This window comes from Rhopalosiphum padi, chromosome 1, assembly GCF_020882245.1.
Source record: "Rhopalosiphum padi isolate XX-2018 chromosome 1, ASM2088224v1, whole genome shotgun sequence".
Lineage (NCBI taxonomy): Eukaryota > Metazoa > Arthropoda > Insecta > Hemiptera > Aphididae > Rhopalosiphum > Rhopalosiphum padi.
In genome coordinates, this window is record NC_083597.1 from 25213951 (window position 1) to 25233557 (window position 19607).

Consider the following 19607-nt stretch of genomic DNA (forward strand, 5'->3'; position numbering starts at 1 on the left):
TACAACTATAGATTTTATAAAAAAGTATGGTCTTATGTCATAGCTTGTTAGGCTAATTGCATATAAAAATAAATGTATAGGATAAGTAGTAGGTAGTTGTAGTTTTTGAAATACTTTTTAAAGGCATTGAAGAACCAATATAACATTTAATATTAGATATTGAATACTCCCTTATTAATTTAGTATTTAGCATATAAAAGATCTTACTATTTTTTGTTATTTCAAAATAATTTATAACGTTATCATTTAAGATAAATTGAATACCTCATTTTCAAGTTTTCATAAGTTATAATAACATTGTTGATTCAACGTCAATATTATTTAGCATCTAAAACTGATTATCATGTTCAAAACAAAGTTCCTTTATGTCACCTATTGTGTGTGTTTTTAGTCAATGATAAAGATGTTATGGATAAAACTATATTGTAACAATGAATGAAATTCAAATGTCTGCAATATTAAATATTTTGAATAACTAGCTATTATTTGTTGAACAAATAACAATCGATATTTCTGAAATGATATAAGGTATATTTCGTATATCAACAAACATCAATATTCAGATATTTTATAACATAAAAATATATTCATTTTAAATTTCGAGAATGAAGAATAAATAATCGTATCTCAAAATGTTTAGATTGATTTAAAAATTTAACTGTATGAGCTTTATTTCACGTGATCTGTTTGTTTCAGTTATTATTTTTATTTTCGTTTTGTATGTAATCTCTCTCCAAATATGATTGAGATAATATAACAATTTCTGTTAAAATCCCATTAAATAATAATAAAAATTATCTTAATACTATAGTCATGTAATACCATATTTTAATTATAAGAATAATATGTAGGTAAGGTTTCTAATTTATTAAAATTAAATATTTAATATGCTAATAGTTCATTGTATCTAACTCGTTAATCTGATGCTAAGAAAAGTATAGTTTTCCTTATATTAAACTCATTATGGATATATAAATTTAAAAACATGTCAATTAGGCAGGTCACAAAAAGGTATTAGACTCGTATAGTTTATAATCTACTTTGCAGTTATAAATTATAAATAACAAAACGGAAAACATAACACCTGCGGGCGGCGGCACTTTGTGGGATGATATTAATAAATATAGAATCAAAAAAAAAAAAAAAAATTCCACAGTAATAATTTACTATCACAAGTGTAAAGTGTTATAAAAATAACAATCCAATAAATTCAATTTTTTATTATATTACTTTCATAATTCATGTTAAGCCTATTAAATGCATTTTTATTGATTAAGCTGTATATTGTTTTGAAACAATGAATATCTTACGTAAAATGAATTATCTGGTGTATAAATGTACACAAATATATTATGTGAACAATATAATTATATAAAGCTTGTCCTAATAGATTCAAAAGAGGGTGCATTTTAGTGGTATTTACCTTCACAATCGTGGTAAATAAAAGATACAATCTTGATACGTTATCTAGACTACATTAAAGCTGATATTTAAAAAATGAATTAGCAATTGAAAGTTATCTTGTGGATATTGGAATGAGAATATTATATTCCGTGAATGGTTTAAAACACAGACTGAAATATCCAGAAAAGAATGTATTCAAGTAATAAGGATTTTAATACTGTTGTGCAGTGCAGCTATTCCAATGCACTTATGAATCGTGTGATTAATATACTTCTATATCATTTATTTATAGTTGTCTATGTTTAAAAATAATAGCAGAGAGACTCAAAAATTAGGTGGAAAATATTTTAAAGTGTGTTGTGAATGCTCCCCTTACCAATCTAACAATTGTGTACGTGAAAATAGTACTATAATATCTAATATACATAAAATATATTAAGTTATTTAAATTAATTAAATTACACTATAGCAATTAAAGATAATATGTTAAATAAAAGTACTGATGTACTTGTTTTTAAATTTGAAAACAATGATGAATAACAATTCTTAGTTTGGCTTATCTCGATTACTGTTAGCAAGTTTTAAATAAAATAATTCAAGCTTCACCTTTAACTTGTTGTTTTAGTGCAGTTTTCTGAAAAACTATTGGGAAAATAAAAATATCATGTTTAAAGTGTCATCATCTGCGCTCAATTTTTTATCTATAGAGAGGTGGCATGAAACTTTTAGAACTTTTTTACAACCCGTAAAAGTATTATAACTAAAAAAAGGATAAATCATTGTAATATCATTAGCTTCTCCTGCTCTGTTTCAAATACAATATGTCAATTTATTAAGGAACCTTTTAGTTTATTAACTTAGTTTTTTAATTAATAATTTAAAAAATTAATTATTTAAAAACAAAAATTTAATAAATGATACCATATTCTCAAAAATTGTTTCTGAAATTTCGAAAAAAATCTACATAACAAATGAAACGTCTTATGTATAAAAATTAGTAATTACAATGTCATAACAAATTTTAGAAAGCATAAAATATTTGAATTATCAGACCTAATATTATCATTGTTTAGTGCATTATTTTGGAGTAGTTTAAAGTTCAAAGAACTTCATACAGCATTTCTATAGAGAAACCAAACTAAAGTCATAGAAATAATAATAATCAGCATTTGTCTTGTTTTTAAAATTATTTCAACAATTTTTTAGGATGACCGCTACAACCCGTGCTTACGTCTTTCCCAGTTCAACCCGTATAGCTGTTTATCATGACAAAATAATAGATATTACAATGTAACGATATATTATTTAGGTACATGCTCTTTGTAAAACATGCGCATATGACTGCGAATATTAATATCATCAAGGAACTTTTACTATGTTTAATACACGGGATACAATAAAGTCTACTAATGTGTTTTTCACTCACTTTGAAGAACCAATCGCAAATGGAATCGGGATGCGGTTGAAACGTCGTCCTCTGCGAGATCTTGGCGGCCGTCTTTTGTCGGAACGATGACGACGAAGACGATGCGGCTGCCGCGGCGGCAGCCACGACGCTGGCCCAACCGTTCGGACACTGCTTCTCTGGTGTGTCCTCCAGGTTGGCGGACGTTCTTCGCTTGGACACGATCCGTCGTTCAAACACCCGGTCGGTAGACGACATCGCGTGAGTGCGTACGTGATAAATGATAATAATATATTATCGACACGGTGTTGATATTAGTATGATTGTCGGACGCGTGACGTAGTCGTTTCACTGCACTTTTGCGAACATTTCGCGCTCGCTTGCACACAATATAATATTATGAATTATAAAAAAAACACTTACACAGTCATAATATTCGTAAAGGAGTAAAAATAACGGTCAACGGACGACAAAGATAACGACAAGCGCGTCTACGCGGTCTGCGTATTGTGTGGTGCCGCGAAGAGGGCCTTCAATAAGCGACAGCGACGGTGTCTGACGACACATGCGCTGCTGACGGCACGCGAACTGTTGCCACGGTCCTATATCTGAACACTTGTGGCGCGCGCGGAAACTTTTCAACCAGCGTCTCCCCCAACCCGCCCGCCAGTCGACGCTGTTGCCGTAGCCGCGTGCGCGCGAGCGTGAACGTACATTACGCGCGCACACGTACACACACGCGCACAACCATCGCATTTCACGATACCAACTATATTCGCCGAGGGCGCGCGCGAGCTTATGGCTTTCCCGGGCGTATCCATAGTTACCGTCTGGGGGCTAATGATGCGCGTCCCGCCGTGTACATCTATTGCCCGCGGGTACATCACGTTATTTATTATATTGCTATTATCATACTACTATATTATTGTATACTATGTATGGTATATTAAAAAATGGCCATGTTTACAGAATTGTTCAAATAGCCACAAATAGACCACGAAAAATATTTATGACAGGTTAAAAAATAACAGAAAAAAATAGTCAAACTAATACAGTCTTATTCCACGAAAATGAATTGTCTACCTATCCGATGTAATATTAAACGAAATTTAATTTTTACAAAAAATAATCATGAATAATTTCTATTATCAAATATACTATATACCGTGATGATATTATTATGTACCTTAATTTGTGATCCTGCAGAGTCTCATTGAGTTCATATAAAAACTCGTTACTCGTATATTTGACACATTGTTTCACGAGGTAATAAAAGTTTAAAATCAGAATCCCGAATGACAAATCCAAAAGTCAATATTTAATAACTCGCGTGTTTGATACAATTATATTATTTTAGACGTAACAGTAGGCACTGCAAGGTCGTTGTTCAAATCTCTAGCTCTGTTTGCTAATTTACAAATTATTTGGTATAAAATTATTATGACTGAAACTTATTTTGTCAAACACTCAAACAAGACTAAAAATAAAATAATGATTAAATGTGTTTGAATTTATACACAATTCAACATGGCACCATTAAACAATCATAATCTTTGACGTTGTACGAAACTTATTAAATTACCCTGCAGGTAAATTAAAATCCAATTAACAACATAAACCTCCTAAGTTCGGGGGATACATGAAGTTGACTCCTTATTGTTAAAATAAATATTATGGACGAGATATGGAGTTGAAATGCGGAAAAGTGAGTTACAAAATATTCGCATTGGTCTGGAGTTCATTGGACATTGTCGGGAAGCCGAATTCACGTACGTAACAAAACGTGTACCTATATTTTAAATATATTTTTATTTGTATTGCCTTTAATTTTATTATAATTATATATTTTGCTTTATATTATGTATTATTTTTTTTTATTTTATTAAATTTGTTTCATACATTTTTTTTTTGAAAAAAACAATGTGTATTTTTTTGGTTATTTTTATACTTAGTTTTTTTCCAGACATTTTTATAACCATTTTTACCTAAATTCATATGTATCAATATAATCATGCCTACATATATATATTTATATATATACACACACGATGTATTATATTATATGTTTCGTATAATATGTTCAATATATAATATGAAATAATTCGAAATTATTAATTAAGTGCTGATATAGTGCTGTCATACCTAAATATATATTCTATTTATACCTATATAATATATGCCACGTCTGCATACTCTTTATAGGCGGGTCCAAAAGCAGTACAATATATTATATTTATATATATATATATACAACTACCCTGCAGTCAGTAATTTAATAATCGGACTATAATAATTGCAGGAAACGCGTTTGCCAGCAGCATAATATTATTATTGTACGCAAGTAGACGGGTTTTAAGTTTTTTTTAAAAGGGTCTCACGGCAGCTCCCTTATAGTATTATTATACTTCCCGCTATCACGTACTATTATATCCATATAACAACGTAGGTATTACATTATTATACGCATACTTGATGTGCAGTGTATTGTGTCTGTGTGCAATGTGTATATAAATCGTTTACGTGACAAACTTGAATAAAATGTCCATAGAATGACCGTTGCGATATACTCGTATTCTGTGATGTAGACTTGGTGAATTTTTTTTTTAAGCGGGTAACCTCATTTACATGTTATAAGAAAAAATGTAATCACAGCTTAATTATTTTTTGGTATTCTTAAATTTGTGTATTCAAACAAATCTCACGGGTGATGTCTTTGAGAAAGAGGTGCAGGATTTTGTGCATTATAATACAGTTTATAAATGTTCATCGTACTATTAACATTCAATACTATCAATATTATTTATATGGTTAGAATGGATTTTAAGAAGATATTTCACTTGCACCTGATATCTCTGTCAGTGGCGTACCCACGATTTTTAAATAGGGGTTGGTGTTCAAAGAAGGACTGGACTAACATTATTATAGGCCCTTAATGACTACTACTAAAAAAAAATATTTATAATAGGTCCTATGTACTATATATTTTATAATATAATAAGCTATTAATACACAAATACAGTGGTAAAGTTGTGAAAATAATACATACCCATAATCTAACTGATAATTTTATAAAATTAAACTTAATAATAAATAGTTGCTATAGAGTTAGTTATATATCATAGTTCACGGAGTTATAAAATGATTAAAATAAAAAAAATGTCAGCCATTGCATATATTATATTATATTATATACAAAATAAAAAAAAATATTTTAATTTAACCATAGACATATTAACTATATAATCAATGATTTTTATGAAACATATGGACGGCCTTGTGATATCAGTCATCAATGTGATATGTAATACAATAATATGAAATTTGAAACAGTTAATATTCTACCTGGACATCTAGTGGACCACAATGATACAATATGTTGATGGTCGCGTAGTAATAAGAGCGTAAATGCGATTTAATAAATAATAACTGTTATGAATTATCAATATTGAATGATAATAGGCGCGGATTCAAGGGGAGGGGACAAGTGACCATGCCCCCCGTAGACTCTGCCATACAGGTAAATACCCACCCTCCCCGTAAATGTGTTCTGGATCCGCGCCTGAATGATAACGATACTAAATATATAATATAAAATAATATAAATATAATTTATACGTAATATAATTTTTTTTTGATCCAATGGGGCAGTTAACCTCTTTCTCCTTTGGGACATTACGACTAGTTCTCTGTCTTATTAATGCATAAACATGACAACACATACGGGTGAAACATTTTCTTGAAACAAACTATAATACACATTATACGCTATCGAAACAAATTAATATTTCAAAAATGTATTTCATTCTTATATGTCTATATATCTATAATATAATATACATAATATCATATTTGTTATTAGATTAACTATATTACTATAGTCAGTCGTATGACGTACACTATTTATGCATTACGCATAACTTCCAACACGTCACGTTGATCAAGGAATTTCAAGGGCCGGACAAATTTTTCGGATTAACAAACATTTTTAATATGTGAGAAGGTATTATATTATTATTACGTGTCAGCTTAGTAAAAATGTATTAACACGTTAAAACTAGACTAGACTAATAGATTATACAGTGTTTCACATCACTTCTATATTCTGACCCTGTAATTCAACGCTCTAACTTACAGTTATTTACTACACCTACATAGTAGTTCTTCAAGGTGGTTTATGCCACTTCATTAACATGTCGATGTAATAAAGTGTATAATTTAATTTTGAATATCTTTCAAATTATGACGAGATATATTATAATATAACATATACATAAAAAAATTATTGCATTAAAATTTTCTTTTTACGTAATTTTAGTGCTATTTTGATGCAAATTTTATGGATATTTTTATGTAAGAGTGTAAAACATTCAGTTTCTAAGTATAAATATTTGTCTCATAGAACAAAATATATTTTTAAACTTGTCTTATATACCACTATATATTTTTGTAGAAAAATCAATAATCATCAAACAAAATGATAATGAAATTATAGGTAAGGGACAACGGGTCTAGTTGTTACAAGGTTATCATTTTACAATGATGTGTTTTTTCTTTGTGTGTGAGTGTATGTGTATTACTGTATAGTGTATAGTGTATGTGTATACCATATAAGTAGTTGATAAAATTCAATTTTCAACATTAAGGGTGGTTTTGGATAGAAAAATGGATCTATTGTTTCTACTTTAGAAAGGTCAAAATTAAAAATTCCTAGCTCTTTTTTTATAATCGGCAAAAAGAAACAAAAAATTAAGGAAAAACTGAAATTTTTACGCTAAACCAGTATTCAAATAAATTGAATTCTTTATTTTTTTGTAATTCAAAAACGAATAAACTAGAAACTTGACATTTTTATTATCAAGTGTTTTTATTATTTCCGATATACAGAATGTAACAGGACTATTTAACAATTATATAGTAACATTTGTAAAAGAAGTTTTAAACTATTTAGAAGTTGAAATTTTCCATTTTTAAAAAAAATATTTTTAAACCTACGTAATATATCAACAAAAAATTCATAAATGAGTAAAAAATTTTGAAATTTAAATATAAGGTTCCTAATAAATGGTTCGTTTACAAATGAAAAAATATTGAAAATGTATGGCTATAACATTTTTTATAAACATTTAAATATAGAATTATGATTTTTGTTGTAAATTTGTAATTAAAAACAAATAACCGTAGGTAGTTACATGAAATTTTCATTAAATATTTATGTTAGTATTTCCTACATAATATACTTATACTAAATATTTTGTAATATTTTGATTCTTTTTGAACTATTTATAAATATTTTATACTTGAAATGTTTTTATTTTTTTAGATTCTGAACGGAGTGATGAATGTATTGATTTTGCAGTGATGTGCTTTTTTTTGTGTCTGTCATCATGTTTTGGAGAAGTTATAAATTTTTACCAAATGTTTATATTAGCGTAATATATTTACGATTAAATTTTTAAAATATTTAGAATTATTTAAAACTATTTATAACCATTGAAATTTTCGATTTTTCTAAATTTTTTTTCTTGAAATGCCGATAAAAAAAATTTGGCATTCCAAAAATTCTTTAAAATCTAATACAAGGTTTATTATAAGTTGGTTGCTCTTGTCATAGTAAATAAAAATCAAAAAATATTAAAATTTTTTATTAAAAGTTCAAATGTTTACAAAATATGTCAAAATCGCGAAAATTTGCAAGGAATTTTGAAGTTGAAAATTCATAAAACTTTTGTAATTTATATCTATAAGGTTAAAAAACTTAATACAAGATTCCCCATAACTTTTTCTTCAAATAACTGTAAAAAAAACTCCAGCGCCAATATAGAAAATAATTTATGAGCGTATTAAATTTATTTTTTTACGAAATCGAGTAAAATAACCAATTACTAGATGCTATATAAGTTATTTTTATATCAATACAAATTTATAAAAAATACACAGATGTAATTTTTTTTATATGTATTTTAAGTTCAATTTTTTTACAATATTTGTCAGTCACAAAGATTATAAACTACAAGTATTTTATAGTAAAAAATTTATAAAATCTTTAATTTTTATAGCTAAGATTTGAAATTGTAATGTAATATTCTTTTTCATACTGAAAATAAAAATAAATTTAAATAATGATAATTTAATAATTTAAAATTTTTGTAACTAAAAATCTAAAAAATATACAAAAACTATTATTTTTTTAGAAACATTTGAGAAATTCAAATTTAAACAAAATTGCATATTTTAACAATGAATTAATTTTGTTATAAATCAAAATCATAATTCGTGAGGACTTTGAAGCTTTTACGTATTTACCTTTATTATTATTATGAATTTTACGATACGCAATGACATTATTGATTTATTTTAAGATTTGTCTATTTATACTATATGTCTACATGAACCTATTTAGTATTTTTACTGTTTTACGGTATTTATAGAAAGATGTTATTAAAATTTGAGTTAAATAAGTTGATGTAATATGCTGTAAATATATATAATAATAATAATAATAATAATATAATAAATGCAATATTTTCGGAAAAAATAGTAAAATAAATTATTCTAATGGCTATATCAAAAAAAAAAAAAAAAAAAATACAAAATTTTACTGATATACGCTGACAGACTGTCCCGTTTAGAATCGTTTTTTATATTCAGTGATATATATTAAATTCAAATTTTAACACACTCATAACAGTGAATTACTCGAAACCTTATGTATAGCAAAGCGGTATCCACTTGCCTACCTTTTTTTTAGTATGTTCTTAAAACTGTAATTTAAATAAAATAAAAATGTACTTAAAATAATTAAATAGTAAAAACTGTCAGTACTAGCTCCGGTCTTATCTTTACTAAAGTGCAATAATTCATCTTATATTTCATACTTTCATCTTTCGTGTTTAAATTCCCATATAATATAATAAATAATAATATATATAATATGTTTATTAATTTTTTATGATGTAATAAGTACTAATAACAGCTGGTATAAATATAATCTGCAATATGGTATAATATAATGAACATTTTATTAAACTAAAATACAAATATTTTTATATTAACTTTATATTGTTTTTATTCTATTTTTGATACACTTAATTTATATTATAGTCATCTTTTTTCAATTCTAATCAGTATGTGCCGAGTTTATAAATGTTAACAATCTTTTTTCCGTGTTTTGATTAAATATTCTAAATACTATTCGGAATACGAACTCAATAACTTAAATTTTCAAATAATACCTATATTTAGAATATTAATTTCAAATTCCCGAAACAACGTTTAACAAGATATATACAGAGATAGAGTAATATGAAAATAATAGACATTCATCTTGCGTTCCTAACTAAAGCATCAGATACTGGTGTATTAAACACTATATTATACTATACTATTACTATACATTGTGATGCAATGATAAACCTTGCAATTTATAAAAAGATTTTGAAAAAATCGACTTACTATTGTAGTATTAAAGCTTTATTTAACATTTTAATTTAGATACTTGTATATATACAGTATACACAAATATTATATATTACTTTGATAATACAAATTTACAACAAATTAACGATTAAATGGTTTATTTTTAACATTTATTGAATAAAATAATCTATGAGTAGAGTAAGTAACCTTAACCTTGTAAAGTGTTGATTCTTAATACTCACAGCTATATTTAAATTTAAATAAATCTGAAAAATCTTAAATTTAAAAAACCGTAAAGGTCCCTTTCTTTGTATGCTGGTATAAACGTATACCTCGATACTTTATTATTGATTAGGAAACTGAAATGAATGTTTTGCATACTTAAATATGAATTTGATGAAAAACTAACACTATACTCTAGAATAAAAAGTTCAACAACAGCTAAATATATTGAAGTATCTAAAATAATTGCCTCCGCCACATGCCAATCCCTGATTTTTTCTCCATTCTATCAATTGTTATACCAATCCGTTTTTTTAATATCTTAGTCCCAACATTTTTATAAAAACCATATCTTAAGCTCTTAAGTTACTAAGTTTCATTAAAAAAACCACTTATGTATTTGAGTTGTCTAATTCTCTTAAATCACTGTGCAATATTAGAATAGTTATATGGAACCTCGGATAACTGCTAATAGGAACATACTGAAACGTATTTAATGGCAATTTTTTTATCTTTTGCTAGCTTTAAATTAAATTTACCTGCAGGCTCGCCTCACAATTATAGTCCTTGGTTCTACATATAAGCTTATAATTTAGCATTTGTAATAAACGATCTACATGCTCTCAACATTTTATTTTTTCAAAACTCATCTTTAGTTCCATTGATTCTTTCTCTATTCTTTCTCTCATTAATTTTAAAGTAGGTTACCAACCTACAGCATTCGTATACTAACAGTCGTAACACTACTCCGTTTCTTATACATCTTCATTCGTCATTCAGATATTTATTTAGAAATGGTGATTTTCGTTTATACCATGTATTTTATATTTCCAAATTGCCTGAATTTTATTTAGTATAAATCTGTTATTACGAGTATATAGTATGTATTTAAACATATTAACTATAATTTCAACCAATTTGTCATTTATTTAACTGATAAGTGCAATGTTGTATTTCAATAATAAATAATTTACTGCATAGTATGTAAAACGAATCTGAACAGATATGTTTGTCAGTCTATATATTTTCTAAGGATATTTTATATAATAGAATAATAGATGTATATTGTTAGTTATTTATAAATATTTTTCTATTAGTTAAATAACTAATAATATGATACCAGAACTAATCGTAGTATTATATATTAATTATTACCTATTATTTTTTTATAAAATATTACTAGCTGTTATATTAAGTATTAACTATAATCAGCCTTTTCCGTTGTACTTATCCAGTGACGTAGCCAGGGAGAGGCTGAGAGGGCTGCACAACCTCCCCCCCCCCCGAAAAATTAAGAACATTTAAAATTATATTAATTTTTAATGGTCTATGAAAATCGCAACAAAAATCTTAAATTATATTTTATAAAAATTGATCAGCCCCCATTCCCCGAAATAAATTCTGGTTACACTACTGACTTATCGTAGAACGGTGTGAATACATTCGTATTTAATTAATTTAAAATTAGTAAAAATATTTGGAAAATTCATTGTAAATATAAAAAATTACAATTCAAACTATATAATAGTATAATGAAATACTTTCAAGTTTCTATGTTCACAATAAAATAACAAAAATTATTTGTCTATATTGTGTGAATATCATCAATATTTTATTTTCGTTCAGTCATATCCATTTTATGTGGCATATTGGTATTATTAGACTATAAACTTTTAGTTAAATTAAGAAAGCTTTTGTGGAATTTTGCATTCAATATTTTCAAACTTTTTTACCCATAAATAAAAATTGTATCATATATAAATTGAAAAAATATTAAAAAAATCAACAATTTCAAATTTCGTCCATGGGGTCCAGACCCCCCCCCCCATTGGCTCCATAAATACGTATCTAAACGTCTAATATACATATATAATATAGTATTATATTCTGTGCAAATATAAGTTGTAAGTTGTAACCACGTAAAATATTATTTTTTACGTATTCGGGAAAAAAAACGTTATCAAAAACTGTTATGCATGGTTGACACGTCTTGCCAGTTGGAAATCGGTAAGAGTATTATCTTCGGCTGTTAACTTACTAGGCTACTTGGGGAAACAACTACAGAGTAGTTAAAATTGACCTATTTTGTTTTGTAGAAAAACTGCACTTTTGAGCTGCCCAAAGAATGATTTTCCAAACATACATTTTTAATTAAATTATTTTGCACATTACCGGTGTCAACAGCAACACCTGAAAGATCTTTTTCAACCTTTTCAAGGTTGAAAACATATCTAAGATCAACAGAGAACGAAGTAATCTTTAATTATTTTGGAAAATATTTGATATCTACTATATAACAATATAAGTTATTTGTACTGTATTTTTAATTTATATTATGTGGACAAGGCTAAATGGACTAGCTATGATGTCTATTCATCGGGACAACATCTAGATTCTAGATGTTAATGAAATGGTATAAGCCCAAGAAAGTCGAATTTTGTTACATAAATGTTAATTGATTTTTTATATAAATATATGGTAAATTTATATAATAAAGAGTAATTGGGGGTGTGAGGGCAAAGCCCCCCACGGATCTGTATTATGAAAATTTTCTGGACCCTCCCTATGACAAATTCTTAAATACACCACTGACAATAAGTCAATAATTCATTTTTTGTTTACACCATTTTCTAAAAGAATACTGAAATTTTTAAATTGGTATGAACCGTGTTAAATAGCCCTGCAATGAGTTTTTTTGATAACACAGACTAAAATATTTTTTATCGTTGTTAAACTACATTATCTTCATAAACTTAGAATTTAAAATTAATACATTTTAACAAACATAATTTAAGAAACCCACAGTCAATTAAGACCTAACATTCCTAAATATTTTATATCTGCAGTGTTATATATAATAAAATAAAAAATTAATTTTCAAATTTTTATAATTATAAAAGTATTTCATAATTATTAAACTATAGATAATCTATCATTAGTGGTCAATGTTATTTTTATAGAGATCTTAGTACCTTTTTGTGTTGTGTGCATAGTGTGTCATTAATCTTGGTGTTGTAGTTTAAAAATTGTAGAGGCGTCAATTTTTACAAATATTTATATTAATATTTCCTAGATATGATATAATTTTATAAATTTGTTAGCTCTTTTTCTGCTATAAATAGAACGCCATTGCTTATTGTAAATCATTTATTTTAGATGAAAACTAGTAGATAGCATCCCGAAAACTTAGAAAAAATAATGTTGTAGCACTTGTTTCTTTTCTGTTATATCCAAGTTACAGGCTTGTAGCCCAATTCATATTTACCATTATAATATGTGTCTTGTGTCTATCATAACTGCAATATTATCGATGATCGTTTAATAATAAAGACGAATACCAATTATGCAACTTGTTAACAGCATTGAGTCTTTTTATTTTAAGTTCATTGGAATATTCTTCATTACAAATATAAATTTGTCTGTGTTCATAGATGTTTTGAAAAATGTATAATGATATACCCATATAAAACTAAGAAATACTCATTTACATGATTGCAAAACCAATAAAGTGTTAGACATCAAAACATTTGGTAATACTGTGGTGCAATTAGAAGAAAACCAAATTAAAAAGATCAAATTTAGTAAAAAGTATTCGAATAAGTTTTCCCAGTAACATAATACACCACAATATGATATAATAAAAAAAAAAGCTGTCAAGTAGATAACTGCTTTGCTGTACATAAGGTGTCAAGTATATTTCGTTATAGAGGAAGTACTGTAATGGATATGTTAATTTTGAATTTAATGATAAATTATTGCACAAGATAAAAAACGATTTTGACAGAAAACGATCTAACTTTTTGGTAACCTTGGTTTCTAAGCATTTAATATCTGATTTTTGATAATATTAAAATGTTAACAAATGTTCGTAAATTTTTCTGATTTTCTAAAAAGTACCGACAATTTTCAATTTTAACCACACAAAATACTAATTAGATTCAATTTTTACCAGAAACTTCAAAGTTGATGATTGGAACATTTTTCTACTAGAAAAAGTGTCTTTAGACAGAAAAAATAAAACACCTATCATTGTAAAATTATATATTATTGGCTCATAATTAAAAATATGACACATTAAAAAATAAATAAAATTAAAATAAAACAATATTTTAACTTACTAATAGTAATAATGAAAAGAAAATGGGATTGAGAATTATGTTTAGAATAATATGGAATCATATACTCTATGACATATAATATATACCTAATTTTAAATTTTATTTTTTTAATTAGTATATACCCATAAAAACTTGAACCGCAATTAGTATGTACCTACCCCAATGTCTCCTCCATTTAAAAGTAATATTTACTACGGAATGCAACTAAAAGCCACCCTTGCTTTTAAATATAAAAGTTGAGTATAAAAATCATATAGCTTGAATTATATACCTTTATATTAAATAGTTTGACAATATTTAACCTCTTAAAAATGTATTTAATAATCAATAAAAATAAAAATAACAATAATTGTATAATATTATTAATGTGAACTTTTAGTATGCAAAAATAGGTAGACACTTGCAATAATTACTAAATTTAATTACATAACTAGAATATATTATACATTTATATAGGACATAGGTATATCAAGTCACATTGTATGTTTAAAAACAACAGACTTAGTAATACACAAATATACAATACAAATAATTGAATAAAACGATAATATTATATATTATGTTAATGTGCTAAGACGTGAGTATTATGGTTGCAACTATAATATAAAGTTTGATACACAAATTACTAAAGCTATTTATTTTAAATTGAAATATCTTATAGTTTAATCATTTAATAATGTTTATTGTACTTACTGTAAAACCTATACCAACGGTAGCAGAAAAGTTGCCAGTCTGAAATTTTCCCGTGTCAAATTTAACCAATAGTGATGTTTTCCCTACTCCACTGTCACCTAGTAAAATAGTCTGAAATTTGAATATTGATTAGCAAAGTTATTTAAAATTTAAAATATATATTCTAGTATATATTATATTCTATGCACACAATGATGTTTAAAACAAGTAATTACAATATATTTTCAATCTAAATATCAAAATTTCAGTTTTAATTTAATTCCTATGTAGGTATTTATACATATTATTAAAAAGTTATTACTTCATAAAAAATTATAAATTAATAATAATTGTTTTTCATAATTTATTTAATTTTTATATTTAAATATTATTAAAACAGATGCAGTGTAAACTTTAAATAAAAATATTTTTTCACCTTGTGTACAATTTTTAAAGATGGATCCGAAGGCTTTCTTGTGGTACTTGGGGGTTTATAATCCTTGTACCCAGTCGTCGAAGGCCTTTTGTCATAATTCGGGTCTATGGAAGATAAATTGTTGGTGTTTTGGTTAACTTCAGCCTCTTCGATGCTTTCGAATACGTCATCACTTATATTGTCATGTAGTGACATCGCTAACACCGGTGTTTTTATCTAAAACATATAATGTAGTTTTTAGTAAGTTATCGATCAAATTAAATATTAATAGAGACAAATCAAACATTATTATTTTAACGACATATACTAATGTCTATTATTTCTACTAACATTTATTCAAATAGTTAGTTAAAAAAATTTGAGTAGAATCTGTTAATAAATTATGAATGTTCTCTCTACAACTATAATATAGTATAATATAATATATAGGTTGTAATTTACTATATTTGCAGTATATTTTAAAAATAAATATATTAAAGTTTGTCAACATATTTTATACCTGTTTTCCTGTTTTCATAAAAAATATCATACAATTCGATTTACTGGTCGCGAGTGTAAAATTGTATACATTTTAAATTTCCAATCAATAAATATTAAATATTTCATTTTAACCTTCAAAATTATACATAATTATAATGGAGTTATGACAAATAATTTTAACTACATTTTTGTTAAAATGTACATATTGTACTCGTATTAGTTTAATAATTAAATATGAAACATTTATAAACGACAGACATATAAAATTATAAACTGCGATTAAATATTAGTGGTGCCCTAGCACGTAAGATATGTCTACGTGTTATGAATTATACATCTGGTATCTAAAAAGTATAAACGTTTGCATTATAGGTACTTATTTTTAAATAAACTTTACATTTTAGTGTCTTAATAACTGAACATGAAATTTTAAATTGTTGCATTCATCTCTACAATGTCATTTGTTATTTTGTACATAATAATTTTTTTTGTAAACATTTTACTTCAATTACTTATTATAATATGCATGTTGTACTTAAAGCGTAAGCTCATAAATTACAACTTTTAAAATACAATGAATTATATAAGAGGTAATAATTAATAAGAATAATAGTACAACATGATATAAAATAATAAAAATGAATTAATGTTTGATTTAATTGTTTTATCTGTCTTAAAAATTAATACTTTATACCTCCTATATATTTATATACATACTTAGCAAAATTCTAAAAGTAAATAAAAATAACATTAAGTCAATTAGTAATATTATGTATATATAATTTTATTTTACCCATAAAATATGCGATATATACTCATATATAATATCTGGTTTAGAAAAATTATATTTAAGCTTCAGTTTATATATATTAAATGTATCGTATTATCATCATAACTTACCTTTTTCATCATTAAATGTGTTTGCGTTGTAGATAATTATCAAGCTTTTAAAGTCAAATTGCAATAATTGTTGTGTTTTGGTCGTCGTAAAGGAGGGTAAAAACATAATTGACGAAACATATTTTTTAAGGTTGTAGCTGATGTTGTCTACAAAAACACTTGTTGTGTTATGAAGAATTTCGAGGAGAAAATATAAAACTGGGGCGAAACAATCAATTTTGGGAGTTTCCCAAACACAGTAGCGCATGCTCTGTTACCTTTTGACCCTTTTATATAAACAACTATTGATACAGATACACTTATCATATCAATGCTAAATACATCTAGATCTATAACATCTAAATATTTAATAATTTTATATAATTTATATCGGTAAAAGTTTTACACTGCGAATAGTATATAATTATATAGCCAGACATAATTATTATAATTAAACTTATCAAAGCATAACACTGCATAACTTGACTTAAAACTGACTTACTCTTCAATCAACATTATAGTTATTATAGTAAAGTACATATTTTTATTTAAATTCTTTAAAACTTGAACTTTAAGACTATATATCTTTATTGTTTTTTGTTGAATTATTATTTATCATTATTTAATTTATATGATTTAGGTATGCTCACTGGAATCTTCTCAGATATGGGTATAATAAGGGTAGTTCGGAGGGTTTTGATGATTCAAAAATGACATTTAATGCATTTTTGACTAATTACTTATTAAATTTATAAAAAATTGTACTTCTTTATTATTATTTAGGTGCAATCTATTAATAAGATTAATAAATAATATTATTTAAATCACGGTTTATGTAATTATAATTTATATGTACCTAATCATATAATATATAGTTATATTTAATTTTCTGTAAAACAAATAATGAGTTTTTAACTTTGTTTACGATGATACTAAATATTAATATTACTTATGTGTAATTGAAAATTATTTAAAAAAAAAAACAACAAGTAGAGAAAACGTAACAGAATAACATTTCTTTTGAGATGCACACGTGTATTTTTTATGTGCATCGTGCACTTCATTCTAATTACATATTTTTGACACAGTTTTTCATGAAACCTATTCAAGGAAAAATTGCAATGCATATTTATACTTTTTAAGTGCTATATATAAATACAATCTTTATAAATCTCTGCTACTGATGATGGCTGGTATAATACCGATACAAACTATCGATCGTTCTTCATCATTATCGTTTCTTATTTTTTTTAGATGTAGGTGTAAAATATGTAATGCATGCTTCTTTAAGTGTTCACTGTTCACTGTATAGATAATAATTTCTCATGAAACAAATTCAGGTGTAGCTTTTTCTACATATATTGCTGCCCCGTATGTGCAGTAATTAAGATATATAATATATAAATAGGAATATTAGTGAATATTACGTTTGTATGGAATAAATAAATAGTAGCGAGGTCGGTATAAGTATAGTAAATTAGCTGATGCTTGTGTATGTAGAATAAAAAAACAAAAGGCGTTTAGTGTTTATATAGAATACCAATTATAGGTAGGTACTTATAATATTATATATATACATTGTATAATTGCTCTGCGCAGTGTTGGTTCGTGTGCTATGTACAACCTTATATTATATTATTGTTATCGCCACTCACCCTCTACATGGCTACACACTATACATCTTTAGTCTCAAGAAGACCATTTTTTTAATGTTCTCACATCGTGTATTCCTGTTATTATTTTACGGACGTCCTGCTGACCGACGTCGCCGCATTAGTTAGCGGTGAAATTTCATTGGGTGTCCGTCCGGCCGCCGCGACAACAGTTGATTAGACACCAGGCAGAGCGGCAGATGTTCCGGCACGTGAACAGCTTGCGTTTTGTCTGGCCGCGCCGGTACGGCTGCCTTCGGCCCGGACGCTGTTCACACCAGTCGCGGCATTGAAAAAACCATAATAATATTACATAAACCGCGGGTGGTTGGTCCCTATAATTCAATATTATCACCACATGTACAATAATAATAATATTATCTACTTACCTATATTGATATATAATATTATATTATATTTACATATTATTTTACCATATTACGATCTATGAGCTATGACATTTATCGTCTAGAAATCTAGAATGATATAACATGCATTATAATGTAGTTTTTTACTTATATGATATAATGTATTATATTATATAATATTATGATGAATAACGGCGGCGCCCGATTGTCGTAGCGCGCAAAACAGTCGTTAAAATTAAATCCGGTTTGGTTTGCGCGTTTAATACGCCAAAATCGTTCGAGGGGTGGTGAGATGGTTAAGACTTTAAGAGGGGAGCCCATGAACACAATGGCAAAACGTCTTACTATTGTCATACACTCGTCGTACCCATATTATATGTATTAATATACGTACTCCCTTACTGCTGCTGCAGTGTTTAGAACGTGCCCTTCTAGACGGATTGGTAACGACGACGGTGGTGGCGGTAGGTGCCTCCTGGAATACCTAAATTATTAACCTACGAGAAGCACGATGATATCTTATGCACGCGCGCGCGCTCCGAGCGTTTCATCTGT

At 26.7% G+C, this 19607-nt stretch overlaps 1 protein-coding gene across 4 annotated transcripts in view; it reads right to left on the bottom strand.

Annotated features, from left to right (window-relative positions):
- The window catches only part of LOC132918592 (ras-related protein Rab-37-like), a 31182-nt gene extending 12162 nt beyond the window's left edge, over nt 1–19020 (bottom strand). Inside the window, exons 1-3 of one of the 4 annotated variants that reach the window (XM_060979925.1) lie at nt 18752–19020; nt 15674–15889; nt 15259–15369 (exon numbers count right to left, since the gene is read on the bottom strand). In XM_060979925.1, the coding sequence (XP_060835908.1) occupies nt 15259–15369; nt 15674–15868 (306 nt within the window). In that variant the 5' untranslated portion in view covers nt 15869–15889; nt 18752–19020. Of the gene's footprint in view, nt 1–2830; nt 4644–15258; nt 15370–15673; nt 15890–17053; nt 17298–18751 lie in introns of those variants that run through there. The other 3 variants (XM_060979924.1, XM_060979923.1, XM_060979922.1) reach the window with 3 other exon arrangements.
- Nucleotides 19021–19607: the final 587 nt, after the last annotated feature.